The 11,156-nt window shown below is 49.3% G+C and overlaps 1 protein-coding gene across 1 annotated transcript; it reads right to left on the bottom strand.

Moving 5' to 3' along the window:
- Positions 1-578: 578 nt before the first annotated feature.
- Positions 579-10,932, bottom strand: dbt (dihydrolipoamide branched chain transacylase E2). Its single transcript, XM_036131791.1, has 11 exons — positions 10,796-10,932; positions 7,755-7,887; positions 7,594-7,669; positions 6,565-6,746; positions 6,365-6,492; positions 5,153-5,402; positions 4,899-5,065; positions 2,968-3,045; positions 2,694-2,885; positions 2,547-2,618; positions 579-1,528 (listed from the first exon to the last, which is right to left on the bottom strand). The coding sequence occupies exons 1-11, from the start codon at positions 10,838-10,840 to the stop codon at positions 1,361-1,363; spliced, it is 1,491 nt and encodes a 496-aa protein (XP_035987684.1). The 5' UTR covers positions 10,841-10,932; the 3' UTR covers positions 579-1,360.
- Positions 10,933-11,156: the final 224 nt, after the last annotated feature.

The following is an 11,156-nucleotide window of genomic DNA, read 5'->3' as shown; positions in this document are numbered from 1 at the left end:
TACTAAATAACCACAAACTGCAGAGAACTCTATAGCAAAGCTGCTGTGAACCAGACCGGACCTCCGGTACCAGCAGGTGTCTGCAGCAGCAGAACCAGGCCAGTCCAGGGGAGCTGGTTCCGTTTAGTTCTGTGGTTGTTAGTAACTCTGGGTTCTACGTCGGTTCTCACCTTGGAGCTCTGCGACCGTCCTCCATGCTGCTGTAACCTGACCTCACATCTGCGCTAATTTTAGCTCCCGGGTCACATGACCCTGCGGCGCGTCAGCTGACCCGGTTCTAACCCGGTCAGGCAGCTGCCTCACCACCGGGCCACAGACCCGACCCCCCCGGTCCCTGCATGACGCACTGGTTCTGGAGAACCTCTGTTCCACCAGTCTGCTCAGGGAGGTCCGTAACGCTGGGCTGGTTCTGCTGCCCCAGCAGAACATCTGCAGCATCTCCACGGCCATCAGAACCCGCAGGAGGTTCTGATGGCTGCCAGCCTGAACCTCCTCAGGTGGACCGACCTCCAGAACCTGCACCAGGGCGACGGGTCTAAAGGTCCAAACGGGTCAGAACCAGGAACAGACACAAAGCATTCTGGGCACATCAGCTTTATTCACCATAGAAACCGTTACATTTATCTGAGGCCAGCACCACACAGAGCAGGAGCCTGGAGGGTTCCCCCAGCAGCCACCAGGGCGGCGCCAGCCACGGTTCTGGGACACATCGGGTCACCTGGGTCCTGGTCTAGATTCTGAGGCGTTCAGGGTCCTCCTCAGGCTTCTGGAAAACCAACGTCAGAGTCTCTGGGGGGTCCGGTCCTCACGGGCCGGTACCGTGCGGTCACATGACCCTCAGCTGTTTCAGCGTAACAGAGCGAGGGGGCGGAGCCTGAAACACCAGCTGGTCATGTGACAGAACCAGGCGTCGGAGCGGCCCGTTTCCGACCCGCTTTGTTCTGGAGAACCTAGTAGTTGAAAGCAGTAAATATGACTGATGTGTTCAGAACCTGGTCTCGACCCGCTCAGGCAGGTTCTGCTGCTCCTAACGGACCGGTCCAGATCGCACAGAACCCTGTAGAACCCTGTAGAACCCTGTGATCCAGAAGATTCAGGTGTAGGAGCTCCAGAACACCTGAGGGAGGTTCTCAGGTGTTCTGGTTGTCCTCGCAGATGGTTCTGGGTCGCTGAAGGTTCTGGTTAATATTCGGACTTCATCTTCCCGCCCGGACCGATGGCGGCGAGCCCCCCCCCCCAGGGTCCTGCTCAAAGGCAACAAGGAAGCTACGGACAGAAACAGGAAGTGAAGGCGGAGGATGGGCGGGACCGTGAGGAAGGTCCGGTTGGTCCTGCCCGGGTCACACGGGTCCTAATCAGTCTACTTCAGGTCCAGCACCATGCTGGCCGGGTTCTCCAGGTACTCCCTCCACAGGTTGGAGAAGCGGCACATGGTGGCGCCGTCGATGATGCGATGATCCGCCGACCAGCTGACCTTCATGATGTGAGCTCGGGTCACATGACCGCCGCCGTCAAACCGCGGCAGAACCTGAGCGGACCAGAAACCACAATTATTCTACCAGAACCCAGAATTATTCTACCAGAACCCACAATTATTCTACCAGAACCGACCAGAAATCCTGTCACACCGAGCGGCCCATCAGAACCACCTGAGGTCCGATACCGGATCAGGGTTATGACATATTCAATTAAATTTTATTTATATAGCGCCAAATCATGAAACATGTCATCTTGAGGTTCTTTACAAAGTCAAGTTCAATCATGTTATACAGATTGGTCAAAAATGTCCTATATAAGGAAACCAGTTGATTGCATCAAACTCTCTCCAAGCAGCATTCACTCCTGGAGAACCGTAGAGCCACATGGAGAGAATCTCCACCTATAGGCTGTTCAATAAGTGAGATTGTAACTCTTGTTTAGTAAAAATGTAATAAATAATTTCCATCAAGGAGAGAGGAAGCGCTGAGGAACTCCTGTGAAAGCTGCTATAGACGCTTTTCTAGTCCAGACAGGGAACAGTTTAACTTTTTAATTAGCATCTTTTATATGACAAATAGGAAATATATGAGGCACTCTATCCCCGTGGCAGTATTTGTTTTTATTTGTGAGTGAAGATAAATCAAATCAATAAAAAAAATCTGTTCACAAAAATCAAGACACATATAGACAGTAATCCTATAGTGAAGGTGGATTTTGCTTGATGAGAAAAATCATCAAATGAACTTTGCTTCTATATTTGACTTTTATGTTTCATGTTCCACCAATAAAACACACAATAACGTAATAAAGCTCACGTCTCTACAGTAAACTATCCTGTTGCAGCGTAAAAAGAACCTCTTTTTATTTAAAAGACATCTCTACGCTTCATTTTTTTTTTCTTCAGGCTTGCATTATGTTAAGCGTGCATCTAGGCTTTTATTTTGAAATATTTTCCTGCACTTCCTGGCCAGCCGTGAAATCGTCTTCGTCTTTCAAACCGAAGGAGAAAATAGAAAAATTAATTGGCAAAATCCAAAAACGCCCCGTTTTTGGATTTTGGACCCCACCTGGATTTTTCCCAGCGCTCCGATGGCGACCTCCGGAGGAAGAATGACTGGTTTGGCGTAGGTTCCTCCGATCTGCTCCACAAGCACAGAAGGCGGTCACTTTTGGCTGACGGTCAGAGACAGGAAGCGCAGCGACGGCAGACTCACCGAGCCGATGTTGGAGAGGGTGAAGGTTCCCCCGCTCAGCTCCGCCTGGCCCAGCTGCCCCACGGCTCCCAGCGTCTGCAGGCGGTTCAGCTCCTGAGCGATCTCGAAGACGCTGAGCGACTGAACGTTCTTCACATTGGGAACCAGCAGACCCTGGCTGGTGTCCATGGCCAGGCCGATGTTGTGAGACGCCTGCGGAGATGCCCACAGGATCATCAGCACCGACCCCAGCGACCCGTCTCCTCTCCTGCACCGCAGCCCCGCTGACGTTTACCTTGTAGGTGATGTTCTGGCAGCCTTCGTCCAGCGAGGAGTTCAGGATCGGGAAGTGAAGGAGGCCGAGGGAGGCCGCCTGAGCGAGGAGAGCCCAGAGTTAAGTCTCAGCCAATCACAACCACACAATCAACTCACAGCCAATCAGCAGCTGCGTTTGTTAACTCACAGCCAATCGGCAGCTGTGTTGTTAACTCAGAGCCAATCAGCAGCTGAGTTTAACTCAGAGCCAATCACAACCACACAATCAACTCACAGCCAATCAGCAGCTGCGTTTGTTAACTCAGAGCCAATCAGCAGCTGAGTTTAACTCAGAGCCAATCACAACCACACAATCAACTCAGAGCCAATCAGCAGCTGCGTTTGTTAACTCACAGCCAATCAGCAGCTGTGTTGTTAACTCAGAGCCAATCAGCAGCTGAGTTTAACTCAGAGCCAATCACAACCACACAATCAACTCACAGCCAATCAGCAGCTGCGTTTGTTAACTCAGAGCCAATCAGCAGCTGAGTTTAACTCAGAGCCAATCACAACCACACAATCAACTCTGAGCCAATCAGCAGCTACGTTTGTTAACTCACAGCCAATCGGCAGCTGCATTTGTTAACTCAGAGCCAATCAGCAGCTGAGTTTAACTCAGAGCCAATCAGCAGCTGAGTTTAACTCAGAGCCAATCACAACCACACAATCAACTCTGAGCCAATCAGCAGCTACGTTTGTTAACTCAGAGCCAATCAGCAGCTGCGTTTGTTAACTCAGAGCCAATCGGCAGCTGCGTTTGTTAACTCAGAGCCAATCGGCAGCTGCGTTTGTTAACTCACAGCCAATCAGCAGCTGCGTTCGTTAACTCAGAGCCAATCAGCAGCTGTGTTGTTAACTCACAGCCAATCCGCAGCTGCATTCGTTAACTCAGAGCCAATCGGCAGCTACGTTCGTTAACTCAGAGCCAATCGGCAGCTGTGTTCGTTAACTCAGAGCCAATCGGCAGCTGCGTTCGTTAACTCAGAGCCAATCGGCAGCTGCGTTCGTTAACTCAGAGCCAATCGGCAGCTGCGTTTGTTAACTCAGAGCCAATCAGCAGCTGCGTTCGTTAACTCAGAGCCAATCAGCAGCTGTGTTGTTAACTCACAGCCAATCCGCAGCTGCATTCGTTAACTCAGAGCCAATCGGCAGCTGTGTTCGTTAACTCAGAGCCGATCGGCAGCTGCGTTCGTTAACTCAGAGCCAATCGGCAGCTGTGTTCGTTAACTCAGAGCCAATCGGCAGCTGCGTTCGTTAACTCAGAGCCAATCGGCAGCTGCGTTTGTTAACTCAGAGCCAATCAGCAGCTGCGTTCGTTAACTCAGAGCCAATCAGCAGCTGTGTTGTTAACTCAGAGCCAATCGGCAGCTACGTTCGTTAACTCAGAGCAAATCGGCAGCTGTGTTCGTTAACTCAGAGCCAATCGGCAGCTGCGTTTGTTAACTCAGAGCCAATCGGCAGCTGCGTTCGTTAACTCAGAGCCAATCGGCAGCTGTGTTGTTAACTCAGAGCCAATCGGCAGCTACGTTCGTTAACTCAGAGCAAATCGGCAGCTGTGTTCGTTAACTCAGAGCCAATCGGCAGCTGCGTTTGTTAACTCAGAGCCAATCGGCAGCTGCGTTTGTTAACTCAGAGCCAATCGGCAGCTGCGTCGTTAACTCAGAGCCAATCGGCAGCTGCGTCGTTAACTCAGAGCCAATCGGCAGCTGCGTCGTTAACTCACAGCCAATCAGCAGCTGCGTTCGTTAACTCACAGCCAATCGGCAGCTGCGTCGTTAACTCAGAGCCAATCAGCAGCTGCGTTCGTTAACTCAGAGCCAATCAGCAGCTGCGTATGTTAACTCAGAGCCAATCAGCAGCTGCGTTCGTTAACTCACAGCCAATCAGCAGGGCTCAAACCTGTGACCTCACCTTGATGAAGAAGGGCATGTAGCTGAGTTTGACGCCGCGTCTCTCGGCAACGGGCTTTAGTTCGGACCTCAGAACCACCAGGCGGCTCAGGTCCACCTCGTCACAGTAGCCGAAGTGAGGAATCTTCAGCGCCGCCGTCATAGTCTTCATCATGGCTTTGTGGAAACCTGCAAACACGCAGAAGTCACATGACCTGCAGATGTCACATGACTCTACAGGTGCGTTACCTGGTTCTGATCCAACGGAGCTCTCACCTTTGAGTGGCTCCGTCACATCCTTCCCAGTGAAGATGGGCTTAGGGGTTGTGTGTGGGGGTTTAACTCCCGCCGCAGTGCTCACGGGCCTGGCAGCAGGAGCGGCTGCGGCGGGCTCCGGGGTCTGGATCTCCTGGAAGAGTGGCGTTGGAGGTAGGATGGCGCCCGTCTGCTTCGCCAGGAAGTTCAGGATGTCCTCCTTCAGGATGCGTCCATCCTTCCCCGTCCCCACCACCTCGCTGAGCTTGATCTGGAGGAACCCGGCAGAACCGGCAGAACCGTCACTCTCTGGACCGCCTGCCCCCAGTTCCATGTGGATCAGGTCCGTCACAGAAAGAGCTGACCCCCATCACCTCAGAGTCAAACGCTGCATGACCAGAACCCGTCTCCAGAACCCGGTTCTACGGGTCCTGGCCAAACACAGACCCGGTTCCAGTCCAGGTCCAGATGAGAGAGCAGAAACCAGAACATCAAACACCTGCCGGCTGCCCACCGGCGCTCCTCCCCATGGAGGAGGACTCAAAGCCACTCCTTCTCCCCAGAACCAGACGACCCACTGAGGGAGGTTCTGGTGTTCTGCCACCAAACTGTGGAACGTTCCTCCTGACGTTTTATTTTAAGTTGCAGATTTATTTCTCTAAGCTTTTCTGTGTTTCTGTGATTCTTACGGGTCTGAGCGGTACCACCGGGTCGGTACCAAACAACTGCCTGACTTACGATGTGGATTATAGTTAATTAAAGTTTGTTCCTGCCGATTAACTTCTTTCAGTGTTGTAGTATGCCGCCATCCAGCAGGGGGCGCTGGCGCTCATTCTACAGTGGAACCAGACCGTCATGGCGGACAGCACCAAGCGGTTCTGCTTTAAATATAAACTCAACAAGCTCCTAAACCGTCAGCTGAATATGTGGCTGCTGCCGTGCTGCCTGGCGGAGCGGAGTCAGCCTCTCAACCAGAACGACGTGTCAGGAGGACCTGAAGACACCAAGCCAATCAGGAGGATTATTTCAGAGATTCTATCCAGGAACCTAATAGAATCCTGTTTTGTTATATTTTAGAACAGTCAGTATTTAATGCAGGTGGAACGATAAACTGTTTAAATTCAGAACGAGCCTCCTGGTCCAGGAGAAACTCGGGTTTTCAGCAGAAAGGCCGTTTATCGGATGGTTCTGGATAACCTGCATCCAGCTGGGGGGGGGGGGGGGTGGACTCACGTTGTTCTCCATGGCGAGGCGCCTGACGGCGGGCGTGGCCTGGGTCTTGTGACCTTTGATCTCCTGGTGGGTGTGCTCCTCGCGGGCCATGGCGGGCGTCTCCACCACGTCCTCCTCGTGGCTCAGCTCTGAGGGACAGCAGTCAGAGACGTGACACCGGGCAGAGCCGCCGCCCGCCGAGGCGTGGTGCCGGCGCTCACCTGATCCGGACTCGGTCTCGATGTCCACCAGCGGTTTGCCCACCAGGGCGGTGCCGTCCACGTCGTAGTAGAGCTTCCTGATGACGCCGTCGTAGCGGCTGGTGATGGTCACTGAAGCTTTGTCGCTCTGGACCTCACAGATGCTGTCGAACTGAGACACTCTGTCCCCCTCCTTCACGTACCTGAGACAGGTGAGAAGAGGTGGAGCAGCTGGACCGCACACTGACTGGCTCTGGTGGGTCACATGACTGCAGCCTGGGGAACACCTGAGCTACAAACACCGCGGCGTAGAGAGGGAAGCTAACAGAAGCTAGCGTATGCTAGCAATCAGGAGCCAGAGAGGAGCCGGCATCGCACCAGCAACCTTCTAGACCTCCTTTAGGCTCTGATGCTGACATCATCATGAACTACACAGAAATACTGAATCATCTCTTTTATCAGGGTTTATAAGTTTCTGCAACTTTCTCCATTTCTTCTAAAATGTTTATTACTGTTAGCCTTTCTGTAAATAACATTTAATTTCTCTGTTCTATTTTATTTGAACAGTTCTCTAATTTTTAGTCATGATTATTCAATATTTTTCTAATATTTATTTATCCTCAATAAAATCAATACCGTAATAAATATAAACAATAAAGTTTATATTATCTAAATGTTAATAATTGACTGTAATAGAACAGGACCAGCCAATCGGCTCTCTCCCTTCGGGAGGATCAGCCAATCGGCTCTCTCCGTTCGGGAGGATCAGCCAATCGGCTCTCTCCGTTCGGGAGGATCAGCCAATCGGCTCTCTCCGTTCAGGAGGATCAGCCAATCGGCTCTCTCCCTTCGGGAGGATCAGCCAATCAGCAGCTCTGGAGGCCTGAGATGCTGAGAGTAACTTTTATCTCCCTAAGGGCCAATCTAGATCTAGAAATCTAGATTCAGGCCTTTAGGTCCAGCATCAAACCTCTCCATGCAGTCATGTGACCCTTTCACACATTTCCGGGCGTTCGGGTTCTGCTGACCCGGTTCTGCAGCCGGACCTACCATTCCTTCACCGTCACCTCCATGATTCCCTCTCCGATGTCAGACAGCTTGAACTGGACCACGGCTCCTCGCCGCGCTGCGGGACACAAAGGCGGCACCGTCAGCGGATCGTCACGAGCAGAACCCGTCCAGAACATTCTGGCCCAGCGGTCCGGACTCACCCGCAGAGCTGTGCAGCGTCCTGCTGCTGAACGTCTGCAGGGCCCGGTCCCATCGCCAGGCCGCCGGCTGCAGGGTTCTGCTGAGCCGGAGGTTCTGTGGCCGGAAGCACCGCCGGCGGTACTGCTGGGTCAGCTGCCGGGGGAACCAGAGAGAACCGTTACTGACGCCAGGCGGCCGGTCTGGACGGTACCGCACCAGAACCATCCTTTCTGAAACCAAACCCAGAACCAGTTTCCTGGGCCTGATCCGTTTGATCAGCCGGTGCAGCCAGAACCACCTGAAGCTGTGGGAACCTTCTGGGTTCTGGGATCCACTGCAGCCTAGAACCTACAGATGGAGCCGGCGTGACTGTTTATAGTCCTCATTAATTCTGATTATGATTTATTATAAATCATCATAGTCCTCATTAATTCTGATTATAATAAATTATAAACATAATTATGTTTATAATTTATTATAGTCCTCGTTAATTCTGATTATAATTTATCATAATCAGAATTAATTCTGATTATAATTCATTATAGTCCTCATTAATTCTGATTATAATTTATTATAATCATCATTAATTCTGATTATAATTCATTATAATCCTCATTATGATTATAATTCATTATAATCAGAATTAACTATGATTATAATTATAGTCCTCGTTAATTCTGATTATAATTTATTATAATCCTCATTAATTATGATTATAATTATAGTCCTCATTAATTCTGATTATAATTTATTATAATCCTCAATTATGATTAAGATTTATTATAATCCTCATTATGTTTATAATTCATTATAATCCTCATTAATTCTGATTATAATTCATTATAATCCTCATTAATTATGTTTATAATTTATTATAATCCTCATTAATTATGTTTATAATTTATTATAGTCCTCATTAATTCTGATTATAATTCATTATAATCCTCATTAATTATGTTTATAATTTATTATAATCCTCATTAATTATGTTTATAATTTATTATAGTCCTTATTAATTCTGATTATGATTTATTATAATCCTCATTATGATTATAATTCATTATACTCATTAAGTCGCCAGACTGGTCACCTCCACAACGGTAAATACTTCCTCTTGCCTCCTTTGTTCATGTTTTCGACGCTGCTGACTGATTTTATCGCTGCAGTATTATTAATAATACTAATTATTATTATTATTATTATTATTATTATTATTATTATTATTATTATTATTATTATTATTATTGAACCTGTTTGGCAGCACGAAGTAGGCCGGAGGATCCCACAGAACAAAATGTCCTGACCCGGAGAACCGACGAGAACCCATCGACCCTGATCCGTTAGCTGGATGTTAGCGTCTGACAGTAAAACTGGACTGACACATTCAGCAGCAGAACTTTGGAAAAATAAAACTTTATTTATTCTACATTCTAACACGACTGATCGACTGAAATGGACGTAACGATCTGAAAAGTGCGGCCTGACGCCAGGTACACCAACACTCCTACGGCTTAACGCACATAGAAAGCACCAACGCATCACCTGCAGGTGAGTGTGACATCATCTCCTCAGACAGGTACGCCTCATTAGTGCAAAGCGCATAACGCACAGAACCAGCAATTATCCTCACACTGACCTGGATAACGGCGACAGGTGAACACCTGCAGAACGGCGACAGGTGAACACCTGCAGAACGGCGACAGGTGAACACCTTCAGAACGGCGACAGGTGAACACCTTCAGAACGACGACAGGAGAACACCTGGATAACGACGACAGGTGAACACCTTCAAAACGGCGACAGGTGAACACCTTCAGAACGGCGACAGGTGAACACCTTCAGAGGAATAACGTTCCACTCCTTCATTAAGCAGCGGCTGCTCGTACAGCTCCCACAAACTCTCTACATTCTTAAATTGTTTGCTTTTAAATTACTGCTGCACCTGATACTGTCATTTAATTTACTGTAATTTATTTATACTGTCATTTAATTTTACTGTAATTTAATTTACTGTAATTTATTTATACTGTCATTTAATTTTACTGTAATTTAATTTTACTGTAATGTTCCAGCTGTATGCAACAAAATATCGTTCTGTACGCACTGCATACAAAATGACAATAAAGTTGTCTAAGTCTACATGATTTCCCTCTTAGTTACTTTGTGACTACTGCAGGTGATCACAGGCTGCAGGTGAACAGGTGACAACAATGAACAGGTGAGTCTTTACAGTAAAGGCCCACCTGTAGAACCCCCCACCAGGTAACAATGACCAGAACCCGTCCTCTGGACCGCTGAGGAACCACAGCTCTGAGGGTTGTTCTGTGACTGAGGAACATCAGAACCAAAGTTCTGGACCAAAGCAAACGTGCTGCTGTGAAGAAGGACCAGAACCAGCATAAACTCTGAGCTCCCTTCCTGGGTTCTATCAGAACCTTTGCATCTCTGCAGGATCAGAACCTTTGCAGCTCTGCAGGATCAGAACCTTTGCAGCTGCGCAGGATCAGAACCTTTGCAGCTCTGCAGGATCAGAACCTTTGCAGCTGCGCAGGATCAGAACCTTTGCAGCTCTGCAGGATCAGAACCTTTGCAGCTGCGCAGGATCAGAACCTTTGCAGCTCTGCAGGATCAGAACCTTTGCAGCTCTGCAGGATGGACCTGCTAGTCCAGAACCAAGCTGCACTGGGTCAGGTTCTGTATTCCTCACACGTTCACTATCTTGGACTCAGAACCATCAGAACCAGGTGGAAGCGGCAGGTGGTGCTGCTCTCTTTACCTGGCTACGTCATCCTGCTCAGGTGAGTCCACTTGACCGGTTCGGTACCGGTAGAACCCTCTGACTGCGTCATGGGTGTTGCTCTTGGACCGAACCAAACCGAACCCGGACCATCACAACCCTGTTAGCTAGTTAGCGCTAGTTAGCGCCGCAGTGACGTCACACATGCGTAATCAGCAGCTTGGAGCGCCAGCCGCGCGACCCTGAATGAACGCAGCGGTCTGGTTCGGTTCCGCTGTTGCTTGGGCTCAGTTCCCGGTGGTTCCGGTTCGGTTTGTTCCTCACCAGAACTCTGAGAGCGTTGAAGGAGCCTCTGGTCACCGCCGCCATCTGTGTTTGCTGTCGCACGCCCCTGGCTGCAGCCAATCAGCGCTCAGCGTTCTTCTTCTGCGGCGGCGCCAGCGGCAACACCGCCCCCTCAGTTACAGAGCGGTACTACACAGACAACAGAGGAGTTAATCACGCTTAGTCTGAGTTCTAGATTATATTATCTCCCAGCATGTTTCCGGTCCCTCCCTCATTAACATAATTCATTCATTTTTAGTTTAGTCTTTAGCCAAACAACACTTTCAAACATGCCATTTCTGGTAGTTCATCATCTATTAAAAATGTTTCTTTCCAAATCAAATCTGTTCCACATCCTGCT

The sequence above is a fragment of the Fundulus heteroclitus genome, unplaced genomic scaffold, assembly GCF_011125445.2.
Source record: "Fundulus heteroclitus isolate FHET01 unplaced genomic scaffold, MU-UCD_Fhet_4.1 scaffold_46, whole genome shotgun sequence".
In the NCBI taxonomy this organism is placed as follows: Eukaryota; Metazoa; Chordata; class Actinopteri; order Cyprinodontiformes; family Fundulidae; genus Fundulus; species Fundulus heteroclitus.
The sequence above is the reverse complement of the archived record's forward strand: the minus strand, read 5'-3'. Positions and strand labels throughout refer to the sequence as shown.

Excerpts from the sequence above, each read along its gene's own strand:
- dbt (XM_036131791.1), bottom strand. The coding sequence starts at position 10,840 with ATGGCGGCGGTGACCAGAGGCTCCTTCAACGCTCTCAGAGTTCTG. Across the intron at positions 6,493-6,564 it reads CGAGACCGAGTCCGGATCAG|AGCTGAGCCACGAGGAGGAC; the intron begins GTGAGCGCCGGC and ends GCTGTCCCTCAG. Across the intron at positions 3,046-4,898 it reads ACATGCCCTTCTTCATCAAG|GCGGCCTCCCTCGGCCTCCT; the intron begins GTGAGGTCACAG and ends CTCCTCGCTCAG.